The 27663-nt window shown below is 37.1% G+C and overlaps 1 protein-coding gene across 2 annotated transcripts in view; it reads left to right on the forward strand.

The window, feature by feature from the left end:
• triob (trio Rho guanine nucleotide exchange factor b) overlaps positions 1–27663 on the forward strand; it is a 153017-nt gene that overhangs the window by 30130 nt on the left and 95224 nt on the right. For both annotated transcript variants that reach the window (XM_079626370.1, XM_079626371.1), the window contains exons 3-5: positions 20373–20447; positions 22825–22939; positions 27045–27237. In XM_079626370.1, the coding sequence (XP_079482496.1) occupies positions 20373–20447; positions 22825–22939; positions 27045–27237 (383 nt within the window). The remainder of the gene's footprint in view (positions 1–20372; positions 20448–22824; positions 22940–27044; positions 27238–27663) is intronic.

Below are 27663 nucleotides of genomic sequence, written 5' to 3' on the forward strand. Positions count from 1 at the left end.
CCTTTGCTTATTGGATCCATGTTTTTATTATGGCCCGGCATGCAACAGAAGAGGCTTGTGGGTAGCGTAGTTCAAAATATGGAGCAATAATACAGTACATGCTGACACCTACTGGAGGGAATACTAGAGTTTCTTTCTCAACATGAGATTTTTAAATGTCATATAAGAATGTTGCACAGCACTCCACTGTATGCGTGCATAGGCAATATGTTTGTGCACAATGAAATGATATCAATAGTTGGCAAAGTGATAAATATCATGTGATATTTAAATATGAATCTGGAATATGAGCAGTGTTCAAACATACTGTGGTGTTTGCATTAGAGTAGGTTTTAAAGGAGTTTCTTCTGCCTGAAGTCTATATTTTGGAGGGTTTTTTAGGTGGAGTTTGTGCAGTTGTGGTAGTGTGCTGAATGCCTGCATGGAAACCCAGTTTAGAAGACCTGCAATTAGCAAAAAATAAGAGCAGTGCGTCCAAAATTAGGAGCAGAAGCCACACTCCTCTCTCTCTTGTCCTATTTTTTTCAGAGACTTTCAAGAATTTTTTGTGAAATAAAGAAACTTTTGCTCATTGATGATCATGCTGATTGAGATTGCTGAAGATTAAAGGATTGCTGAGCTCATTAATGATTTAGAGCTTGAACAATCCTGGAAATGTAATGTTTGACTCATTTTGATTGCAATAAATGTTTTTGAAAACAACATACTTTGGATGTAGTGTCTGGAAAACACTTGTTCAGCCTACACTTCAGCTCAGTGTAGCATAGCTAGATAATAATGATATCAACATCACAATATTGAATGGGCATTATGAGGAGGCCTTTCATAGAATTCATGTAGAAATGCAGACAATGCAGTTTTTGTTGTCAATTGTTGTCTAGATATTATCTCCATATTTTCTGTCTTATGTGGTCACTTTTGACGTCTGTCTGTTAAGAGCATGTGACTAACCTTATAATCATCAAACTGTCTGCAAAACTTCATAATTCACCTCAATCTTGACCGAAGTGCCACACAGTTTAGGCAGTCTCTGCTTGTTTGCAATGAAAGGGTAAATATAAAACTGGTGGTTTGAATAAGTTCATAATTTTCATAACTCAAGAAATACTATGTCTACATGGGCTAATGTTTTAATGTATCTTGAGGAGCAGAGAAGCACAATTTTTATAAAGTGCAATTTCAAATGTGAAAAAAAAATACTAATTTGAGCTTGAATTTGGTAAAATGTTATTAATATATAATAATAACACGTGTATGAACATATATAAAGCCACAATACCAAGTTTGAGAAGCTGTTTCATTATTATTTATTTATTTAATTTGCTGAAAAGTAGAGTATTTGCACATATAAGGTGTCTATCCAATAACTACAATATATAGTTGTGAAAAACAGTATGGGTCAGTGTGAATTAATGTGCATATTGGGACCACATACCACCTCCATAGTGTGAGTGTGAGAGACACACTTGTCGACAGTCTGTTCCCAGTGTCACTTGAGAGAACATCTCATGCACAGCCTAAGGACTAATGGATTTATGAATATAATTACTGCTACCAATTCTCTCATCGTGCTCTCCATGCATGTGAATCTATTTACACACAGACAAGACACAGACTAAAGGGAAATGGAACACCATGGACCCCCTGCTTGGTGAAAATGAGATGAGGCTCCTGAAGGCTTTGGATAGATGTGTTGTCTACCTCAAGTCCATTGAGAATTGAGTTTAACACCAGCTGCATTAGAGATTGAGTGAAATTACTTGATTGACAACTGAGGGTCCATTTACACGACAACGATGTACTAAAAACAGAAAAGGTTTTCCTTTGTGTTTTTTCCGTACAGAAGACAACGTTGTCAAAAAGATCTCCGTTCACACGGATCTGCGAAAACAACTAAAAACGTTGTAATATGCTGCCAGGCCAGTAGTTGGCGATGTCACTTTGTAAAGAAACACACCTATAGATTGAACATGCAATACGCATGCGCATGACGCTACCGTTTTTATAATAGTCTATACTTAAGTTAAGAAAATTAAACGCTTTCTGATCTGGGTCAATACGGTACCTGCTGATAGGCGGCTGCTTTCACGCACGATGGCCAATCAGAGGCATTAATTCACCAGATCCTTGGAACTGAATCTGAAATTGCAATGTTTGGCATTTTAATAGCCATAGCAATGGACAGGACAAATACAATCCGATGTCAAAATAGGTGTGTGCAATGCCACTTGTCCTGTGTATCGTTTCTTTGTTTTTATCACTTTTCGTTTGATCATTTTAATGAAATTCTTGCTTCATTGAACAATATTTAAACTGCATGCTAATGCTTTAATGTATTATTTACTTATAATTACTAATAGCATTCATTTCATTTTTTCCCCCAAATAGTTAAATGAAAAACTAGTCAAATAAAATTGTTACAATCATTGTTACAATCCCGTTACTGAAATTGGTACTGAGAAATTAAATGTATTTCTTTGATGGCAAATTTTCAGCATAATTACTCCAGTCTTCAGTGTCACATGACCCTCCAGAAGTCATTTGGTGCTCGAGAAACATTTCTTAATTTAAAATACATATTTTTGTAACACTTTAAATGTATTTATTGTCAGTTTAAGTATTAATTTCTATATATAAAAAAATAAATTACCCCAAATTTTTCTAATGGTAGCGTATTGAAGTACGAACCTGGGTCAAATCTAGAAGCAGGAATATCATAAATACATAGTCTTGCACTCTTTTGACTCAATCACCCAGAACAACTTAACTGCACAGAAACATATTAAAACTTATTTGGAACAACTGCAAAGCAGCACCCTGGCACCCACTAAGAATGCCCCTAGGCTGGCATCATGGCAGAAACCACTGTACGGGTCTTTATGATATTTATGGTTGTGAGTTTACAGAGCCCCCTTAAGTCAGCCCATACTTTATTGAGATGCTTTGTCATTGATTTGAACTGAACTGAGCCTCAAGGCTCCTTCAGGACTATGAAAGGTATCCTCTTTATTTATGAGGTGTATATGTGCTGAGATTGAGAGCACACACTTGTGCAGTGTTTGCACCCACGTGTAGACTGAGATGTGGAACCGAAATGCAAAGACTGACACTTCTGATGAAACTGAATTCATTGACAGTAGTGGTTGGTAAAATGTGTATACCCTGAGAAACTTTTGTTCATTCAGGTACACTGTTTTTCTTTTCCCTTGTCCATAGGCTGACAATCAATTACTCATACTATCCATACTATATTATATGCAAAATAGCGATTAGTAGATACCAAGTTTGTGCAAAATGTCCGGTTGGTGTGCGATTTTGGTGGATATTTGAATTGTATATTCATGCATGCTATTTCAGGTTTTTGTGACACAAGGACATTTTTTGGCCGTTTCAACTTTTTGAAAAAAAAAAACTTTTTGAAAATTGTAAATCTCTTGTCAGCAAATAAGAAGGTTGAAGGTCTCCCTTTGCTTTTCCACCAAAATAAATTCAACAACTTGAAAACATTAAGAGCCATAAATATTATTGTATAATTTTACTCCCGTTCTGTAAAAATAAAATAATTATTATTACTTATTACTTTTTTTACACTACAATAGAATAGGACTATAATATTATATTTTTTTATTGGTTTTATTTTTATATAATAACTATTATTACCGGTAATAATAATAATAATATGTTTTAACAATGGTTTACTTCATACTCAAAAGTACATATTTTAGTTTTAGTAGAAGTCACAATCTGCATTGTTTTTGTCTTTCCATCATCTCTGCTCCCATTTCTGTCTTTTTTCTTGAGTTTCATTCTGTTTACTTTGTTCTCTTGACGTCAAAGTGGTCACCCCTGTCCTGTGTAGGGACAGGACATTTCTGGTCGAAACGGAAAATTCTGGATGCGCTTGGCCGGAATATTGAGCATAGAGCAACACTGCAACAGTGATAATGGATAGAGCGAGTCCTGTGATTCTCTTTTGACTGTATAGCAATATATTCTTTGCCCTCTCTGGCTGGACTGCAATGACAGGACAGCTCAACAAATGACAAGCAGCTCAGCCAGGCCAGTGTAATGTGTTCCTTGTCCCAGGGCATCAGCATGCTCAACACCATCACTACTCTTACTGGCTGACATGACCCCAGGGTAATGTTACATACATGCCTGTCATGTGAGAGATGTAAACAGAAATATGCTACTATATGTTCTAATGGAGTTCTGTGCTGTGGTATTGTTTTGTATGTCCTGAAAGAATAATAGCAGATCCTGTCATACTGGAATGCAGGGTGATGTCATGCTATTTGAGATGGGATGGACAAATACAAATCACAGAATGAGTTTGGAGAGAAGGTGACATTAAAGTGAGCAAGATGTCTATCTTATGATAAATTATATTGTTCAGCTACAGCCTCATGATGTATCAATATTTATGTGTTTGCTCTGAAATGGCATACAAGGGTGTTTTTATGACAGAAATCATCATTCGGACAGCCATTATTGACAATTAAAATACAATTTTAGTAATTGGTAAATGGAACGCAGGAACGCAGACTGGCAATATGACACTTTCGTTCTAACAGAATTTCGCAATAAACATTGCTAAACTCCAACACACATGTTTGATGGTGTTGTAAGATCTTCAACGCTTTCGTGCAGCGCAGGTTGCCAGATTGAGAAGATTAAGTAAAACACTGGCAGCAAATGTGTTTTTAAGAGAAAAGCCCCATTTGGTGGATTTATTCTATTGGCCTTTGGCAACCCTAAGTGGGAAAGCTATTGGAGGCTTGTTACCAATGCAAGATAACATAAATGTAACAAAAAAAATAACTTTTTCAGGACAAATAATCAGTGGGGCAAATATTGTGACGATTATTTTTAATTAATCGAGAGAAGATTAAATCGTTATCACGATTAAAATACAATTAATTGTGCACTGCAGAAACAACACAAATACATCAACAAATGCAGTAGCCAAGGCAAGAAAAATACATTACTTTTGACTGGAGTACTTTGCCCATCTTGAGAAGAACTGTGAGAAATAAGTGTATGCCACAAGAGCTTGTTGTTTAAATGTATTCCTTTGCGTGCAGCTGGCAGTTTGTGAAAATAAAAGTAATTCTGTAATGTCAGTGGCCTTGTATTCTACTGTAAAATTTATGCTGTGCTGGTATTTATCTTAGAATGAGCTTTTTTTTCTGTCAGTGCAACAGATATTTTAGAGTCTTGATGCTGTTGTTGTTGTTGTTTGACAATTAGAGATTTCACAAAGATTCCTAACACAGAGCCTTGTGGAACCCCCCTTGTAGGAAGTCAATATCGAGTTGTTTGCCCTTGTTTGAAAAGTTTACTGATACACACAGATGTCAGATGTTTTTTAGCAGGGAAGATGTTTCATTTGGGTCAGTGTTTTCTGATATTGAGCCTCTTGTCACTGTGGCAACTCATTGACCTCTTCTTAGAAAGTCTGTAACCGTATCATCATATGATGGGGTACATGGGTGCAAAAGGACAAACTAATCCCATTGTGGCATCATAGTGGTTATAATTAAACAACAGTGGGTTTTACACTTGGTCACCTGCTCAACGGGGGAGGGGGGAGGGGGGGGGGGGGTGTTATGTTTAAAGTGGCACTAAAGTGGACTAGGGGCGTTTTGGGGATTAGAACCAAAGGCCAGATGAGTAACACCTCCGAGTATGGAATAGTGCAGCTGTGTTCTTATGCCCATTCTGCTGTAACCACATTGTAACCCTTACATTACCCTTAGCTCAACAGTCGTCCTTTCCCTCCCTCTTTCTTTGACGGGCAGTTGATTCAGCCTGTGACTGGCAACATTCTCTGGTTATTTTGGACACAGCACTTGTGATCTCAGGCTGCACTGGACTGTTATGAAGACACCCACATATCTGTGTGCCAAACTTCACTACTTGTACCTTGAGAGAAAAACACTATCATGTTGAATAAATTATATTACTTATAGGGTGATTTGAGTCATGGCGAGCCTTACAGTGTTGTTTCGCGTTCTCTATGTGGGCTTTGTGAGAAACAGGCAAGGACGTCTCACTGAGTTGTCTCCAGCATTTGATAAAGGTAGGTCAGAGCTTTGTTACAACAAGCTTGTGTACATACAGTATGGGAGTACTGTATGTGGGCTTACAGCTATGAAAACATTTTCACAATATTCTAATTTTTAATTTGGGGTTTTCATAAGCTGTAAGACATAATCATCAAAATGATAACAAATAAAGGCTTGAAATATCTCACTTTGCATGTAATGAGTCTATATAATATATTAATTTCATCTTTTAAGTTGAATTACTGAAATAAATGAAGTTTTGCACGATTTTCAAATTTTTCGAGTTTCACCTGTATTATTAACAGACATAAATGGAAATTTGTTAATTTAGTTCTTATAGCTCAAAATAAATAAATAAAAGATAAAAAGGGGTAGGACAAAACAAAATATATATTTTTTTTTTATGGAAGAGATGTCATAATTCACTTTGAAGGATTCTGCTCAAGCAGCATTTAGTTTATACTTTTAACTCCTTATCAAGTGCACCCCTTTTTTTGAATATACATGCATATTCCGAACTTAAATGGTTGTAATTCAAGAATGCTTTGGAGTATAGATGTAAGATTGGTCTTGTTTTTAAGAAGACATTTGGCAGATTTTTGTAGAAGAGAAATAAATTAAGAAAGTTAAACAGAAAAAAAAGTTATAGAAGTTTGAGTTTATGAAAATGTACAACGTTAAAAATTTAATTATTCATATTTTATATAAAATATATATTTTCAAAACCTGGAGGACTCTAAAAATGCAAAAAAAATCTAAGGCAAAAATCTGAACAAGTTGTGTTTAAAATTTTAGGTTGATATCTCAAAAAAAAGCTTTCAGTGAGATTTTGTTTGGGCGCAGTACCAAACTTTTTCACTAGTTGACATTACTGCCCATATAAGGGCGCCTCCATTTTCATATGTTGTTTGAGGGATCTGAACCATTATTTTTACAATTTTCATACAATTTATGAAGTAGAAATCCTATTCAGAAGTAGTGTTGGAAGTTTGGCAGATTTTTAAATGAATTCAACCGCTAAGAAACACAAAAAGAACACGTATGTGCATTATAGCTCGCTGCCACGAATGGTGAATCACAAATGGTAAATCTATAATTTTTTTTATTTATATTTAAAACATTTTCAGACCTTTTTTTCTAAAACAATTGAATGGATGCTATCTTTTGAACTCTTGGCATGAAAACAAACTGAGGTTTCTACCATTCTTTCATGATTTTTCATGTTCATCACTATTTCAAAATAAAGGTCTGAACACGCCTTAGGAGTATGAAAATATTCTTGTTGCAAATTGATAAATTGAGATTTTAAGCTTTCAAATGACATATAGTTTGTCAAGATTGGTTTTGGTTTAGTATAGGATATTACTGTTTAAAATATATAATGCCAATATAATTAAAACAAATTAAAAATACAATTAAAACATTAAAAATCTTTATCCTGCAAATTACTGGTTCCACAAATACCTGATTAGCATGTAGTAAAACATACATTGATAACTATACTATCAAATAATGATAATTTAACCTCAAAACTGTTCAGTTAAGGTAAATAAATTAAAAATTGATGTTCAGATAAAGCGTCGATATTAAAAAGAGCATAACCATTCAATAAATGTGTTTTTGAGATTTTTACCATCTGTAGTCAAGAAATATTAAATCTTACCTGATCTTAACAATAAACCTTTATGTCCTTTCTCTCCTAGTACTGGTATTGCTGGATTTCCTCGCCATCCCTTTTTCAAAACTTTAAATTTGGTAACCTAAAATCTCCATGATGTATAAAACCTGCAGGCCCCTGTGGATGATAAAATGCACTCTAATAATAAGGAGTTTAAGTTATTTTTAAGTTTTTATTTAGCTAATCAAAGTTCAAGGCAAATACATATTTGTGCATAAATCTTCTACATAAGCAGCACTGCTGCAAGATGTTTGGCAAGTGTGTGCACAGGGGGTTTGGGAGTTAACAGGTGGATTAGAATCCATCAGCAAAACCTATTCCATCATAAATCTGCACACTCTGAGTGCTTGCCAGGCTTCAGAGCCCCAGAGCTTTCGAACACACACAGGAACACCAGTAAATCTTGTCTGCTGTAGGGGACACAAAGTGAATGGCTGCAGTGAATAAGACTGGCAACGCCCTCTTGTGTTGTTTTGGCCATTAGTTTAAAAGCTTACTTTCCTAAAGTCGACTCCTCTTTCCCAGAAACTCAGGGAACCGATGCAATATCTGTAGTTTGATGGCTATTCTTTTACCTGTAAAATGGGAACGTTTGTGAATAGCCACTCTTGGCAATATGCTCAAACGGGATTGAGACTCATCCCACTCTCAGGTATTCTTCTTCTTAAAAATTGTCTGATTTTAGAGGCTTCGATACAGATGATTCTTTAGAGTAGAGATTGAAGAATGACAGTTGCTTCCCTAAATCATTCAACAACTGTTGTGGTAATTGTTTTCTTTCAATGACTGTATTGATGAAGTAGGTCGACACACTTGTTTTGTTTATTCCTTGCACTCATGTTTTTACTGCAGTGATCTGTTGTATAAGAATGCATCATCTTATCATTTTCATATGCTAGATGCTCTCAATGGGGCATTACGGTTCATTACTAATTCACAACCCTTTCCCACTCAGAGTATTGCCTATATATGTAACAATTGTTGTAACAATTTATAATACTATTTTAGGATGTTAAACAGTTATTTGTCTGTTTTTATGATGCACAAATGTGGTTTACCAAAGTCTCATGATACTGTTCCTAGTTTTGTCTTAAATGGGTAAAAAGGCATTTAAGTTTAATGCACCATTTTCTTGGAACAATTTATTTACCTGTTTTATTTACCTATGTATATGTAGTCTAATGTAGTATTTTATTTGATACTTTCTGGATTTGGTTGCTGCCTTTCTTGGACAGTTTTTGCTAGTAAAATAGATTAAAGTCTCAATGAGACCAATCTGGTTAATTACTTTAAATAAATACAAGTATAAATATCTGTTTAATCTCATTTCCTGTTGGCTCCCTAAATCCCAGTAAGCAAATGCAATATCTGTTTTAATGACTATAAATTAAAAATTCTGCCAATGTACTGTATAATGGGGCAGAAACAAAATTCTGACTCCTTGCTGTTTACCAGTCATCAGATTTAAGGGCTTTAGGAAATGTGATATGTGTAGAGACTGAATATTGCAGTTGTTTATTGTAAAATCATTGAAGCCTAAGCAGGAATTAGTGTAGAAGAGCAGCTAGACTGTGTTGTTGCACAAGTAAAAGGTGACTGATTTATTTGCAAACCCATGTGGAGCTCTCTTGTAGTTTTTCCAATATGTTTGGTTTGACTCTGACTTTGACACATTAACATTACTTCACACCACTTCAATTGATTTATTTTCAATCAACGAAAGTAAATCAAAATATACGATTTTTGTGACTTGTTTTTGCAGCAAGTCTGGCTTTCCATGCTAATCAGATATCATCAGTTTTATATTATACCAGCTTCTCAATGACTGCCTAGCTCTGGGAAATGAAGTCCATTCATCATAAGGATGGCAGTGTGAAATGAATTCATGTCGGGGGATTTTTTCCCTCAATGCTTCTGTCATATCTAAGGGACATGTGATTGTGCAACCCTGTCTCAACATGCCTGTTGAGACTGTGAGCCATTGCAGAGTCTCACTGGTTGTAAAACAACAAGCAATCAAGACTTGTGAACAAGGACCATAAAGCGAGGATGGGAATTGGTCAGCAAAGGTTGCCAATGGAGAAGCAGAGGAGAGGGGGAGAAATGCAGCCCATAAACGGGAGAATTGGGCGAGGGATCCATAAGTCATGTGAGGTGGGGACTGTGTTGGGAGGCGCTGATGTGTGAAAAATGAGCTGGCGTTAGCTCGGATACCTTCTTAGCCATCTCTCACAACCACAGAAAAATCCAAAATATAAATGCTAAGTATAATTAATTGTTGGCAGACAACTCCGTTGGCTTGCATTATGGCAGATTGAACTCTACGCTGAATTGCTGATGAAGTCTGGGAAGTCTTTATAGTGTGACTAGAACATTGTGGTTGCATCTAGAATGAAAAATGACTTGGTTTCTCTTTCCTCGGATGTCAGATAATACCGTATTTCTGAAGGTGTGGTTAACCCACTGCAAATATTAATGCCAGTAAATCAAGATTTAAGCGAAAGTTGCACAATGTTTTGAAACAGTATTTTTAATGTCAGGCAAATGCTCCTGAACAGTATGTCGGAAATGGTTGCTTTGCAACAGCTCAAATCATTCTGATTAAGTACAACTGACAGTTTTACTGTCAAAAGAGGTACATTCTAGTTGTAAAATAATTATGTGTATTCCATCGCTAGAAAAAGATTATATTCTGATCCAGGTTGGACTGTGTTGGTTTGGTGATGGTCTAGCTGGCCTTACTTTTACCCTGAGAACTAATTACCCTGTTAAGAATTAGAGGTCGAGCAAACGATACTGATTACAAAAATTTGAAAATATGTGTGATAACTGAATAATAATATGAACCAAAACGTTAATGAATGTTTTCTCTTGATGTATCATAGTAGTGTACTTTATTAGGAAATGAACAATACTGATGACAAGCGATCAGATGTTCAAATGTGCTGTATGTAACTTTTTCACTTTACTAAAGCATAAAAATACCATAATATGTTTGCATTTATTGAGGAAACATGCTAAGTTCACATACTCGTTTATCTGAAAAACACTTTTACAGCCAGTTATTTTACTTTGAAATGTGCGTTTCCAGGCTGGAATGTTTGAATGTTGTATGTTGTACAGTATGTTGAATGTTGAATGTTTGAATGTTTGTTTTTGTTTTGGTCTGTGATACTGAACATTGCCAATTGGCCAATTTCCATTGTCCATTGCGCTTGTTCCTGTTTGGTGTGCTCAAACTGGCAACCCGTGTGAGTGCCGTCCAGTCTGAGGAGCAGGTGGAGGGAGAAAGGACGATCTCCGATATTTTGAATTGGACTGCAGTACCTATTTTGACCACTAGTTGTCATTCTTACAGACTGCACCTTTCATTGGTAAAGACAATATATCGGTTGACCTCTAGGGAGGATCCAGGATCAACATATGATGGTCTTGTCATCAGGAAGATCATCCAAATATGACATTAGCCACAAAACTACAGGTTTGGAACGTGGCTGCTGGGTTTGCTTAAGTAGTTCCATAAAGAGAAATGTTGTTATGGGTTTATATGGCTACATACTGTATGTCTAGTAGCAGAAATTAATTGTAAATGGGTGGTCTATATCTCATAGGCTGATAAATAATTTGGTAAATAAGCAGCTGGTTGATAGACATTGGATACATTTGAATCTGTTGAGCCCTATTCTCTTGAAGGTGTTTCTAGAACTACAGATCTGGGTATTGACTCTTCACCTCCAACTCCATTTTGGTCATATAGACCTCAGGATAAATGCCTGCTAATACCTCTCACCTCATTCCATCAGGTCTATGTCTCTGACTTGACATGATTGATGTGGACTGACAGAATGAGATGTGAACTGGGCTTGGTGCGTAGAGGCATGGCCGAGGACTGGCCTGCTTAATCACAATCCCCAAAGCTGAGAAAGTGGCACATCCTTACCTCTGAGGCTGGCCTATATTTAGACAGGAGCCAAAAAAAGGAAATGTAGCCTAGCACCAGCCAACATACACACAGACATACACACAGCCAGAAGTTTCCATCCATACATGATTAGAGTGGAGGCCCATATTGCCTACCTTGTTTTGCCAGAACCTCACAGAGCATGAGAAGTTTCACATCGAAGCTCTCCGACCACGTCTGCCAGTTTCAGGCAATATACACTATTCAATCGTTTTGTTTTCATTGTGGCTTAAATTGGCAGAATCATTTGAATCAGTCCCACAGTTTTGTAATTTGAGCTGTAACGGCTAGTGTTTATTTTGCTACATTGTATCAATCTACAGTGGATTGTGTCCTTCAATCTATTTTTTAAAGCTGCCTAAACTGGACAGAATGACTAAGTAATTGGTCACACTGCCAATATTGCTTACTGACAACAAAATAATATAATATAAAATAAATTATATAAAGTTTACATTGAACTGTCTGTGCAAAATCAATTAACTTATCGATTAGAACCTTTTTAATTGCCACTTCAAGGGTTAGGCTTTTTTTAATTAACTTTTCATTGTAGTGGTTAAAACTCTCTTCACATCCTGATAGCAATCAATAATAGAAGTGGTCTAAATATTAAAACATGTACATATATCTTCTGTAGAAGTCTCTGGAGCAAAAACAAAGTTTGTCCATTCATTGCATTTGGTACGGGAAGACTAGGGAACTGTTTTCAAGCATTCAAGTCATCCGCACATGTGCTGTTCTACGCACATCATCCGCGCGGACACATAAATTGGGCTGCGCGTGGACGTCCTGGGACCCACCTGATGAAGAGCATTTATTTGTAGTTATGTTAAACTTTCCCACATTCTACAGGTTTAGCTTCGTTTGCAATTTCAAAGCGCTGTGTCTTGTTCTATTGGATTACAGTATTGTGCTATAGCGCCCCACTGGTCAAAGCGCGTTATTGCAGGACCTTCAAACAGGTCATATGAGATCAAAAGACTATTCGAAAACAAAAAATGTGTCGACAATTTTTTATTGCCGACATTGTCGATAATGCTGACTAATCGGTTCAGCCCTAAATTAAAAATAGAAAATATTTAAGAAATTGTTGTTTAATTTAGTTTTATAAATATGGTATCATATCCATATATTTTTGTCTAATGTTGCAAGTAGTAATCTCAAGGGTAATTTTACTTGATTATTTGGTTCTTTTGTAGCCTGGTTTTGGTGAAGTGTAATAAGACAAACATTGCCACGTGTGTACCTTACTTCTTCTGCTTCCTGATCATTTTGGGAACAATTTCTCGGAGTCACCCCCTGTCGTTTCAAAGAATAGTGCAATGGTGTCACAGTGTCTGGTGGTTCCCTGGGTTTAACATTAGAGGTCTCAGTTTTCACGGTGTCTAGGCATTTTCACTACATTTCCCATAATCCTGTCTGTCACTGATTGTTAATTTCCTTCAGCTGTTTCTCGTCACCTTGTTTGCACTTGTGTGTATATATACCCTGTCTGTTTCAGTGTTTGTCACGGAGTCCTTGTATATTGTCCCCACACTTCCGTTGTGCTTTCAATCCTGTTTTCTAGTGTTTGTGTTTCATGTTTTTGGATTGCCATTTTGGATTTTGACCCTTGCCTGGACTGGTTGTGAGTACGGATTTCCCCAAATAAATACTGCGCTTGGATCCTCTCTCTCCTGTGTGTGTTCCGTGACAAATGGCGAGTTCTTTACATTCTTACAACACAAATGTCCTAAACATGTAAATAAGTTATTTGTCTAAAGTCGGGAATTTCCCCTGCTTATTAAAAAGTTATGTTCATAATCATTACAGTAGTGAATATCAGATCAGCGGGCGGACAAGACATTTCAGATGTATTACAAATGTCAAAGTGCGCATTCTGAAATAAAAATTAAGATTTATGCCTTGTATTGTTGTGTTTATGTATTTATGTTGTGTTGTAATATTTTTTTATTCATACAGTTGGCTGTTTCAATGATTTTGTTGACATGCATTTTGAAGCAGTATTAAACTATGGTTAAATTAATAACTAATTCAACAACATTCAATAACACTTTACTCATATGGAAACTGTAATTCTAGTAAAACGCCATATAATTTGCTCTGGCTTTAAGAGTCTGAAATATGTTGCTATATCAGGAAATACACGTATCATCATAACTTACAGTATTCAGGTGAATACCACTGACTGCTTTATGTCCAAGATGATGCATGGTAATCTTTGAATTTTAATACAAAATTGTGCAATATAGTAACTGTGGCTTGTATTAATATTTATTGTATAGGCTTTTCGAATCAATTTCTGCAACTAAACACAGATATATGTTCATGTTTAATATTTCCTTCATAATTACGTACATAAAGAAATACATTTTTGTGTTAGGTTGGTTACCTTTGTCGGAAGTGTGTAGTAGACACACCCACATTAAAGATTTCAATATATGGCTTATCCTCTCCGAAAATACCATAAACATAGGCTACAGATAACATCTGAAGTAACAATTAATTTACATATATCGTAAAACTAATCGTGTGAGACTGAGACGCTGAAAATCGGATGATTTTAGGTCAATGTTTTGGTTGTAAATCAATGATGCCCCCTGTCGGTAGGGAAAAGTAAGATGGCCGCTCGAACACTTCCATCAGTGCGGGCTCGGCAAAAGTGCGCATCGAGGGTGCAAATCGACCGCAGAGCACCTTTTTGAGCGCTAAAATGACAAATGGGACACCCTACGGTCTCACGGACTTAACTGACACGCGCACGCGGCAGTCATTGTAAGTCCACAAGACCGAAAGTCCATATGAAGTGTGACATTTGGGACAGGGCCTTAGTCAAAACTAAAGGGAGGGATCAATCAAGGTTGGATAAATGATTGTGTTGTTTTTGAGATATTACATACATGTGATGTTGGTTAACCTTGGTATGCAATTCTAAAACATGAATTCAAATAGTTTGATTGAATACACAGTGGGCAAAACAATGTATGCCTATAGGAAAATCATAAGATGGGAAAATTGGATACATTTAAGGGATGACTGGGTTTATTAGTCTGTTGTGAATGAAGTGAGTGAGAAACTCTCTTTAAAATGATTTTGGGTTGTAAAACAGTTTTATTTTGCTGATGTGTTTTGTGCTGCTATGGGAGCCAGTGCCTGGTTTTGCATCTGGGTGTTAGTTGCAGTTTTGAGTAGTTCCACAGAAACTCTCTAACTCATAGTTTACTTGTTGGGTGAGGGGTTGGATTATTTAATAAATATAACAAATTATTTTGTGTCTGATCTGTTTCATGCCTTACAACAAGTATACAGTAAACTTAGATGATCACATATACTTTTTTAAACTAAGTATACTCCATCTGATAGCGTGCGGGAACAGTGAATAGAACATCATACTGTATATCTGTCTATGTAATAAAAAAATTTTTTTCTCTGAATGTGATTATGTCTTCGAAGAGACAATCAACTTATTGTATCAATTTACTGGCTGTAAATTGAAGTTAGTTTGATACCCTTTGACAGCCACTCGAATCCCTTTGTGGGATTCAAACCTGCAACCTTTTGGTTACCAATCTAGATAATTAACCGCTAGGCTGCACCACAATTCTATTCATTGCATGCGCTCTGTGTAGTCATGTCATTAAATGCTTGTCAAGTTCACACACTTGTCCAGCACCAGGACATCATCTGTTCACAATTGGGAATTTTGCCTGTGAACTGAATATTAACAGCCTCATTTACTCTGGGCACGGCTGTCTGAGTGATCGAACCCGTCAAAATGCATGGCTATTTTCAATGACTATTGACTGGCTGAATGACTAGCTCTGGGCATCGTAAAACACCTTTTGTTTTACTCAGGAGAACGGCGTGACACTTCCCTGCATGTAGCTCCAGTATTGCTTCCTTTGTTGAGCTATACAGTGATAGGTTGCATCCGAATCGCATACGTCTCTACTATATAGTTGGTGAAAAACGGTATGTGACAAAATAAGTAAGTCTGAATTCACAGTACTCATAAAAGTGTAGGCAAAAAGTCTTCCATTGAGACTCTTAAGTGTGCATACGATGAACACTTTACTATCCCATGAGGCCACGGGATGAATGGTGAAAAGCGACACAACTGATGCTGAAAGGTCACATGATAATACATGGCGAATGTAGTACGTCCAGATTACATTCTTACTACACACATTCATACTATAGAACGCACTCTTTTAGCGATCGTGAAGTAATTACTTATTTAAAATAAGTATACTCAAGAAAGTATGCGATTTCGGATGCATCCATAGTGTTCAAATTCGGTTTTGTCATTAATATGGATTACAGGACCCCAGGGTTGATTGATAACTTGCATTTCACGCTTGGCAGACCAGTTAATTTAGGAAGCATTAGCAAAGCTTATTATTATTTTTACTCTGTCCCAGACAGTCAAAAGAGAGTTAGGTGTTTTTGGAAACATCAGACACTAAGTGTCATTAAATCAGCTCGCCTGCTGAGTGATATGATGTTAATCCCATGGTCCTGTTGTTGTAGGATATTACAACAGCGGGAAATGCTTAAGGTTCTTTGAGCCACACAAGCTTCACTGGATTTGGCACAGCTTTTCCGCAGAATTAGATATTTCTTTCAGATTGTGCTCTTTTAGCTATGAACATTGGCCACAACTAAATATTATGATTGTGCTCCGCTTGTGGTGTCTCCTATTACTGATCAGCACTTTTTGTAACGTCCCTGTGAATAGTGTAAATAATGAATGCTGACGCTGGAAGAGCAAGAGGAAGTGTTTTTTGGTTGGATAATTCTTCCATAGCAATGTTGTTTGAGCGGCGGAGGTTTTTGGTGCTCTACCATTTGGCTGTTATAAACGTAACCATCTAAAGCCGCTTTTCCACCATTGGGTCAAACCGTTCTCATTGCTTAACCGTCCCGTTCCGGGCTGGATATGGTTTAATTTTCCACTTTGGGATTGATAACAGAGATCTTTGTAATGTAATACAAATGTGTCAACTGTGCTGAGAATTCTGGGCCAAGAATAGTTTGTAATTGTGACACATCACATCTGACTTGAACATATTTGATAATTTATATAAATTTCTGTAGCAGGATGTCTGCACGGCGTATGTGAATGCGCTGATCACATATGATGTCTGCGTGAACAGGCTGCGCAGCGGTACGCAAACACACGTTGACTCATTTGGACCGAATGCGATGATTGAATAATAATAATTATAATATTTCATTACATTTGTTTAGCGCTTTTCTGGGTACTCAAAAGCGCTTTACATAGAAGGGGGAATCTCGTCAATTGAACAATTGAACAAACATTGTATGGTTATACGCCTTCCACAGACAATATATATTTATAAAAATATATTTGGACCACTTAACATGCTGATTGCTATCAGAATATGAGGAGAATTTCAACTAGCATAACAAAAACAATTATGTATAGAATAACATATTACACTTATAAAAGGAAGAGGTAGCTTAATCTTTTGTTAATTTGTTATGTTGAAGCGTGTTAAGCTGGTTATGGTAAAGGTGTCTTTAAAATGTGATTCGTCTGTGAAGAACATGTCTGTGTACACATTCATTCTGATAAATTTAAAAGTTGTCTCTGTCCATAGGGTTTTCTAAAAATGTATTGTTAGCTGCTTTCTCCCCTTCAGCTGCCGCAAATATTGCCGCAATTAATTGAATTTGCATGAATTATTGTGCACACAAGACTGCCCAATTCTGAAGAGACTGGAAAGTAGATAGCATGCACAACAATGAACCCTTCTTGGTTGTTATGAATGGATCACATGACTGTGTTAGACATTTTTTGTGTGAAATTTACTACATTTTTACTTTAAAGTAAGTAAATTTCACACATTGTATTTCACTCAACTTTTTTAAGGCACGTGTTAAGGCAATTTAATGCAATTTAATTTTATACATAAATTTTAATTCATCACTATACTGACATGCACAATGGTAACCACAAAAACATCAACAACAGATTAATTAATTGTAAAAAACAACAACAACAGGTCTTTATAATAACTACTCAAAAATGCATAAAATAACACTAAATTTCAACATTTACTTTCCCAGTTCAGTCCTATGCAAAGCATGCTGGAAACTAAAATCCACTAAATTAATGCAAAAAAAAAAGATTGATGTAGTCCCAACACAAATTAATTAAGTAACCTTCCGTTTTGCATATCTAAGTGGGCTGAGCAATGAAATAAGGATATAATAAAATGTTCACCAATTGTGTTGCTTTAGCTCATTTTATTTTGGTAAATTGAACAAACAGAATTTTTTTTACTTAACAAGAATGCTGTCTAGGTGTGGACGGAAGCTCCACTTAAAGGGATAGTTCACTTTAAAATTAAAATTATGTCATCATATACTCACCCTCAAGTCGTGTCACCCTCAAACACAAGCCCACATGCACACAGTGTAAGTGTTATGCGAATATTGGATTGTGATGAGGTCATTGACGTGGGGGTCAAAACACACACACATACTGTATACAACACACTCCATGAAGTCCCCGGATCTACAAGCCCCAGCCATTATTTCTCCCTGCAGACAACCTTAACCTTACGCCAGGAAGCAGTGGCCAATTTAGCCCAGTGACATAATGCGTTATGATGGGCAATCAAGCCTGACTTCTGCTGACTCCCTCATAAAGCTAATGAAATCAATAGCAGTGTGGAAATGTGCACTGCACCTTTATGCCTTTCAGTTGGATCGCTGATACAGAATAATATTTTAACGCAGTTTATGTATTTGTCTAAACATAAACAACTAGCAATTCAAAAAGAGTAACTTAACTACTAGATGACTGAACTAGGAACAGGATTTATAATGATGACTTTCTATATTTGGATGTGACAGTTGACTTCATATAAATAAATAAATTCAGACAAACACTGCATACGCTTGGCCTTTATAGCTGCATAGCAATATGTTGACCCAGATACCATGCTTATATTTACCAGGCTTTAGTCTTGTTTACTTCTTTTTGGTTCAAGAAGAGCACAGTCATTATACAGGTCTTGTTAGCGTCCTCGGAATACAGCATCAAATATATGTTAATCTGCACATATATATATATATATTTTTTTTTAACCTTTTTTTTAAAATCTCAGATAAGATCATATGTTACGGTGTGGTTTACAGTCTGTTGTCCTACTGTGAACTGTACCATTGTATTGAGTGTGGATTTGGACTGTGCTGGAATTGATATGGTAATTTTATTTCCCTGTGGAAACCCAACCTCCATTCTCTATTACAAACATAGCTATTTTTACAGTGGATAACACACAATTGAGTTGTACATACATAGCCTATTTATTTATGCATTGGTGTTTTTTCTGCTTCTTAAAAAAATATAATATGCCTAATAATAAAAAATAAAACAACTTTTAGATCTATCAGACCAGGCCAATTAACCAGTCAATATTGACCATTTTTAGATCATTGACATTGGTAAATATATAAAAATACCAGATTGGCCTGAAGTGGGAGTGTTTTATAAAAGAAAAAAGGACTGATCACCCGCACCTGCTTCACATTTCATAATCTCCCTCTGCATGTGAGCACAGTCAGTTCGACTGGTCTCGTTTGAGCAAAGGACTAACTTTCCTGTTGACTCCAAGTTCCCGAAGTATGCATTACCTCTATCCAGTATCCATCGTCTTCCTGTTCCTTGTTGTCTCCAGCATCTCCTGTTCAGTGTTGTGTCAAATTGGATACTTACCTGTTCCTCCTCGAGGTGTGTGCTCAGTCATCCGTTCATCCATCCACGATCTCCACTCCACCTGCAATAAAGAGACTGTCAGTATCATTCCATTATTCATCTGCAAACTGCCATATCTATCATATTCACCTGTATTGCTTATTGCTCATCTGTGTTAAATAAAGAAGCTACTGATTTTATCCCCGTCTTGAGTCTCTGTTCTCTCTCTCTCACACACACACACACACACACACACACACACACACACACACACACACACACACACACACACACACACACACACACACACACACACACACACACACACACACACACACACACACACACACACACACACACACACACACATATACAAGCATTACAGTGCTTTCCAGATTACTTGTGTCCCAGTCATTCTGGTTTAGACAGATATGTTTGCCGTTTTCATTCGTTTTTTTAATGCAAGACTTTGACACTTTATATTGAGGGAGATTGGTGTCAATGAGAGCACATTAGCATGTTATATTTGCACATGCATTGGCAAAGCCGTGGGTGAATTAAGATCTTGCCATCTGGTGAGTAGGCGGGGGAGAGAGAGAGAATGGAGATCAGTCTTGGGGAGGAGAGGGCGTTTATCTCTGACTGGGGAGGCCATGACATGGAGCACTAGATATGTTATTATATGTTATTGATGGCACACTATATAATTAAAGACATTTAAACGCATTGAAATAAAAATCCGACCGGAATATTACTGGCATCTTTCAGCTATTACCCTGTCATTCATACCCTGTCAGATTGCTGACTCGTAAATGTAGTCTCATCAAACTATGAATAAATTAAATCATGTGTTGTTTTTCCTGTGTACAAGTTGTGTGAATGAATGTGTCTGTCATCATGTGTTTTGGAGACTGACCTGCTTTTGATTCCTTCCAGGGTTCCATAGAAATGAAGACATGAAGGCCATTGAAGTTCTTCCCATCCTTAAAGAAAAGGTGGCATTCCTATCAGGTGAGCCAGTTGAGAATTTAGAAACGGATCCAGTATATATATATATATATTAAAACAATAACAGTAAAACATTTATATAAAGTTCTGGCATGAAACCCTAGATCTTGCGGGCTGATAAGTCCTTAACAAAATCTGCTTCCAATCACATCATTATCTATAGGGCAGAGCTGATTGGTTACCACTGTATCAGTAGCCAGTGAGCTCGCTGCTCATCAAGACCAGACACATAAATATAGTCATATTCACTACCTATGCCAAACTCTATGAGAGTTGTCAGAATTAATGTTACAAAAGGTTTCTATTTATAATAGATGCTGTTGTTTTGAATTTTACATTTGTTAAAAACATGTACGGTTTACACAAAAATGTTAAGCATTTTATGCTAAAAACTAGGGGTGTAACGGTACACTGAAGTCACGGTTCGGTATGTACTTCGGTTTTGGGGTCATGATTTGATACGAATGTCCTACAGTACGAATTCGGTACAGTTACATGAACTCTTGTGCTGCATCCCAATTCGCTTACTATCCATCCTAAATGGTATTCGAAATGAAAATGAGTATGTCCCAAATTGTAGTATGTTGAAATGAGTATTCCAAAGATACCCGGATGGCCTACTTTTTCCAGATTAGAATCCAAAGTGCAGATCCATCCACACTCTAACGGCTAATATTGCCCACAACCCATTGCACGTTGGACGAGGATTCAATTAGAACTACAAAACACGAATACAAAGTGTTAAAAAACTACAAATATGGCGTATGTGCGACTCTGACGGTTGAGGAGAGAGGTTTAGATAAAGGGGTTTAAGTGATTAATTGTCAGTGTCTAAACTGTGGAAATTATATTTATTCAATGTTATCCACATTTCATCTTTGACCTTTTGTAATCATACGGTTGGTCATTAACTTTTAAATGCATCATTATGAAAATTGCAAACACATGAGGAGAATCTCGACATGAAAGACCCACAACTGGTAGATCAACGTGCTACAGTACTAGTACATTTCTCTCCAAAACAGTAGGAAATTAAAAAAAATTGTATGTGGAGAATTTGAACTGTGACAAGATGATTGACAGGGCAGTTTGAAAGGTGACAGGATGCACGTTACTAAGTGACAGAGCTGTCCGTTAAAGATGACAAAGTAGTATGTCCCAAAGCTTGCCTACTTTTTTGCTACACACTCAAAATTATGTACTTTTTCTTCACAGAAAAGTGCATACTTTTAGGGCACAGTATAAGTAGGCGAATTGGGACAGTGCATTGTTTTGGGTTGGTGCATAGATCGTCTCTTCATCTGCTCTTTTTCCTTTTGTGGCGGTTAGTAAACAGTGTTGCATTACCGCACGCGTCCCCTTCTGGATTGGAGTGAGTAATGCCTGTGACTGACTGTATTCATCTTCTGACTGTATGCACCAAACCATTACGTCCGTACCGTGACGGTTCGGGACGAATAGATGTACCCTTACACCCCTAATAAAAAATTTACTTGAGTGCAAAATCAGCTTTTTGCTGAATAACTTCTGTTAATGGGACACTAACAATTGGAGTAAATGCTGCTGAAAATGTACAGAAATAAATTACTGTGAAAATACATTTAAAATAGAAAACTAAGGGTTTATGTACACATACAGTGTAATCAAAGTAATTACGAACAGGCGAGGAGCTAATGAATACCCATGCAAACTAACAATCACAGAGAACTCGAAACAAAACATGCCAATAAATGAAAACAAAACAAAACAAAACAGAACAAGACCATTACAACTACAATCTAAGCAACCTATTTAGAAGTGTTTGCTTCTTATCCAAAGGCCCGGATTCCTATGAATATTAACAAGAGGAAACTTATTTGCAGTGACAGTCATTAACACTCTCAGATATGTGAGCTCAAAGGCAGAGAGCAGCATCACTGGGGAATGCAGTGAGTGTTTAGCTGGCTGCTGACCCAGATAGCTTACGAACATCTTAATCTTTGGCAGGCCAACTTGCTTATCGTCAGCTCAGCTTGCCTAAGTAGAGATAAAACTCATTTCCAATTTTGCCCTTCTTCCACCTCTGCACTTAAAAGAGATTTTAATGGAAGTTGATATGCAATAACGATATGAACCAATAGTATTACTCTAGCAATGAAATGAGGCATCATATTCTGTATTAGACAAAAACTGCAGATAGCCAAAGAGTTGTACTCGGAAATGTCTTGGTGTGGTCAACTATGATAAGTAGGCCATGGTGTTGCAAAGTATCACTGTATACAGTAGGTATGCTAGTTGGACTCGTTTCTTGAGATTAGACATTTCCCTGTTTTACTAATGCTTGTGTGATAGAAATGTTGTTGTTCCAACTAACCAAATAGTGTGTTTATTTGACCCGCAGGTGGACGAGACCGTCGAGGAGGGCCAGTCCTTACATTTCCAGCCAGGAGTAACCATGACAGAATACGACAGGAGGACCTTAGACGACTTATTGCGTACCTCGCAGGCATCCCCAGGTACTACTTGTGTGTGTATACATCTTTGTCTTTGTGTCAGTGTGAACATTATTATGCAACAAAATTCAAAGTCATAATAGATCAGGTGCAGACAGTAGAAACGTCGAGGAATTGATTCCCAGGCAGCACAGGCATGGAAGCCAGCCAGCAGCTGTAAAGTCTTGTACAGTTTGTAAAGTTTAAGTTGAGTCACCATTGGGTTCATCTTACTAAGTCCCGACTCTGAACACGGAAAATCTCGCAAAATTTCTCGGGGTCAAACGTGACTTCAGAGTAAACAAAACATGGCGGACAACAGGCAAGAAGAAATTGCGATAATTGTGTTTGGACTGCTTTTTACCGAAAATTCACAGGGGAAAAAAAGAAAAAGGTTTGGATGAAGACATGTCATGCTTCCGTCTTCTGTCAGCTCGTTTTCTGATTGGGTATTATTCCGTTCCACGTGACAATCTGCAGAGTGCGTGCACTTTTGTCCTCAGGGTTCCCCCACACAACGCCTCGGTTACTGACTTAACCCTCACTCCCTGATGGAGGGAACGGAGACGTTATGTCGAGTAATTACATTAGGGGTCAAACTTGACAGAAAAGAAACAAGATTTCTGATCGTAAATATTTATGATTTAAAATTTGGTGCAGCCCCGGTGTTCTCCCGAGCAGATTCAATCACTTTTAACACACCACAAGAAAATCTGATAAGATAATCTGTAGAACCATCAAGATAATCGGGACTTTATCTAGGATTGTCGGAAGGGGAGAGTTTGGCCCAACATCGACCCGATTATCTTGTAGTGTGTGGGAGCCTTTTACAGCTCAAGGAAAAATAGTCTAGCATTTTATATATTTTTGGCTGATAATTGGTGATTTAACAAAGATTAAATTCACCAGATTTCCAAATTCCATGATTTCTGATGGATCATGCGACACTGAATCATGTGGACAGCTGCTCAAGGAAAGATAGACATGCGTTTTATAAATAATTTTTTATTAATTATTTAAAATTGCCCTTTCAATAATTTTTTTGTCATATTTACCATTGCCCGTTAAATTTTCAAAATTGAAATCAAGTTATTTTTATAGGAATCCATGCGATAAGGAATTTAGTTCAGTAAGTGGTGCGAATTCACTACGTTGGCAAACAGACAGCTGCTTGGTTTGAAAGTGACTTTTGTGTGAGTGGTGCTTCATACATCTACTCAATAGATAATTGACTTTTTTTGCTGTTAGGCGGTTGTGCTCACTAGGGTGTTTGGTGGTTACTAGGGCTGTTGCTAGTGTGTTCTGGGTGGTTGCTAAGGCATTGCTAGGTGTCTTCTAGAGTGGTCTGAGCAGTTGTGATGGCATTGATATGTTCTGAGTGGTATTATTGCTAGGTCTTTGTTTGAATATTATGTGTGGTTACCAGGGCATTGCTGGATTGTTTGCTGTGCTGATGCTAGGTGGTTGCCAGGGTGTTCTCTGTAATTGCTATGATGTTGCTAGGCAGCTGTTAGGGTGTTTTGAGTGGATGCTATGGCATATGTTCTGAGTGGTGTTGCTAGGTCTTTGTTTGGATATTATGTGTGGTTGCTAGGGCATTGCTGAATGTTTTTTTCTGTGCTGATGCTAGGTGGTTGTCATGGTGTTCTCTGTAATTGCTAGGATGTTGCTAGGGTGTTCTGAGTGGCTCCTATGGCATTGATGTGTTCCGAGGGGCGTTGCTGCAAGGGTGTCTTAGAGGATTGCTAGAGCGTTGCTAGGTGGTCGCTAGGGTTTTTGTTTTAGAGGCTTGCTTAATGTGTCACTTGATTGTTGCTATGGCATTGATAAGTGGTTGCTATGGTGTTCTCTGTATTTGCTAGGGTGTTCTGGGTGGTTGATTTGGCATTGAAGCAGTTGCTTGTGTGCTCTGGAGGGTTAGTGGTGTGTTTCTTATTAAATGAAAACTACAGCTCAAGGACGCACCTTTACTTCTTGAACCTACGTTTTCATTTAATTTAGTTTTATTGAATTTATTTTCATATATATATTCAAATACACACGTCATCCCCATGGCTAAGCTTTTCCCAGTCTTATTACACACTCTAACACTGCATACAGTAGCAGTTCTCTGGCAACCACACAGAACACCTTAGCACTGCTGTGGTGAGGTAAGTATCTTTGCATTTTCTTGAGAAGACGTTCGAGTCTAGTTAATGTATTTTTTTGTGAAATCCTAATTTTGTTTTTAATTTTCGGTTTTGAAGCTCCCTGTTCTCTGGTTTGTTTAGACATCACATGGCCAATTTGTCTTTTCCCTGCTGTGTCCTTCTGTAGTTAGCATTGATTCGACTCAGTGAAACTCAACCAGCTCCACGTGAATCTCTGCTTTCAGCCAGAGGGTTTCAGCTCTGCACAGTTCAAAACTTTATGTAGGTTATCGTCTGCCTCAGGGTTCTCCAAAACTTTACTTCTGTTCTGTTGTCCATGATCACTCTGTTTGAGCCACAGAAATTAAACCTCAACTTCTCGACGACTATAAACACATTCTCCACTTTTGCACTGTCCATGACAGTTTGAAAATAAATAACATACTTCAAAGGACATATAATTTAGTTGGGAGACTTACTTCTAACCCTTTGCTTGGAAGTGCAGATATTCAGTATTATGTTGGAGACCCAGATGTGGCCCCTGGTTAGGAAAACAACGCTTTAGTGAGGGAGTGTATAGACGCTTACGGTTGTTGGTTTTGGTGTCTGGTGTGTATCGGTTAGCCAGGGGTGTAGATATGTTCTTTGGCCTGAAACTGAAGATTGTAGGCCGCACTGGTTATCCTCCATCCCTCTTCCATTTATTTCCTCCATCCATTTTTTTCACTCCTAAGAATATTCTCTCTTCCTACTCTTCCATTCTCATTATTTCACACTGTGAAGGAATATTCCTGACTTGATACAAGTTAAGCTTCATGCCATCAATCACAACACAAAATAATTATAACTTGCCTATCAATCAGTGAGATCAAACCCAAAATGTGTGTGTAGAAATGCACTTACAATGGAAGTCTATAGGGCAAGGAATTGTGCAGGATAAACGTCTAAACACTCACTGTTTTGAATGTACACCCACAGGACTTTTACATTGTATGTGTTGATATAGACTACTATAATAAAATCACTTGTTAACTCTTATTACCATATAAAGCAGGTAAAACCAGTAATTTTCATATGAATCATGCAATGATACCAGACATTCATCCACGGGAATCACAACGATAACACGTAACATTAATCCGCAGAGAAAAGTAGTACCTCCTCTAAGATGATGACTTAAAGAACATTACATCAATTAATTTAAACTATTTATTTAAGCACTTAAAATTACAGGCATGCTTTCTTGCTAATTGTGTATGTGTGTGTACGATTTTTAACTGTTTTTGAAACAAGTCTCTTATTGAATTTTAAGCATCCATTACTCCAGTTGTGCTACTAAATATTTTTGTGAAAACAATGTTTTTTCATGATTCTTTGATTAACATAAAGTTTGAAGAACAGCATTAGATTGAAATGGAAATATTTTGTAACATTGTGAATTTCTTTACGGCCACTTTTGATTTATTTGAATACACCCTTGCTGAATAAAAGTATCAAACCCTTTCTCTTGTTTTCTCTCTGTCTCACTCTCATCCCTCTCTTCATTCTGTGTTCTTTCACTCGTCCTCCCCCTTATCTCTATCTCTCTCTCACACACTCTCTCACAGAGAGGGAGGTCAGAATGATTTAGAGTTGTTCAGTGCTCATTCCTGTTTAAGAGTCAGACCAGAGAAGTGCAGCTGTGGATATGAAAACACTCTTGAGTTAACAGGCTGTTTTTCAAGCTAGAGAGCTGTTTAGTTAGCATTTTATTTGTTTGTTTCTGTCCTATAGCTGTTTTCTTTAAATTTTGCAAAAAAGGGTTTCTTTACCTTTTGGGTAAGTGTTATTTTTCACGCAGGGGTCCCTTCACATTATATCTGATGCACTAAATTGTATTTAATCCGAGAGGGATTTGTCGATATCTCTGAAAGCAGTGGCTCTCATTTACCTCTCCCTAATGACGTGAGTGTCAGCGGTTTGCAGAAGAGCTGATGCTGTGTTTTCATTTGTTTGCGTAGTGAGGAGGTGAGCAGACATGGCTTCACGGTCATCGTGGATATGCGTGGATCTAAATGGGACTCTATCAAACCTCTGCTGAAGATCCTACAGGAATCGTTTCCTTCCTGCATCCACGTCGCGCTCATCATCAAACCTGACAACTTCTGGCAGAAACAGAGGACGAATTTCGGCAGTTCCAAGTTTGAATTTGAGGTAAGCACTTTAAACCTGTGAATGTACGTTAAAGAAAGTGACAGCAAATTAGGAGTTCTGTTTATGGTATTTTCAATAAGATGTTGTTTTGAATGTTTCTCAAATATGTTATGCGAGAGTACAGCATTTTTCAGTGGAATACAAAAAAAAGATAACACAATATGCGTAAAGTATGTTTTACTAGAACATCCCATCTTGCTGGTGTGAAAGTAGAGCTTTCGAAATTACTTCTGACCTATTTCATCAAACAGCTGAGAGGAAGACACATGCGGTAGTGATATATTTAATCTGAAGGCTTGATCTCCCAATGGAGGTTTCTTAAATTAACACATCTAATGCAGCACAAGCTTAAAAAGTGTTATTGCATTGTAATATATATGTAATTGATAGATAATAGGTGTTTATAACTGCATCACAAATATGATT

This window comes from Phoxinus phoxinus, assembly GCF_949152265.1.
Source record: "Phoxinus phoxinus genome assembly, chromosome: 10".
NCBI lineage: Eukaryota > Metazoa > Chordata > Actinopteri > Cypriniformes > Leuciscidae > Phoxinus > Phoxinus phoxinus.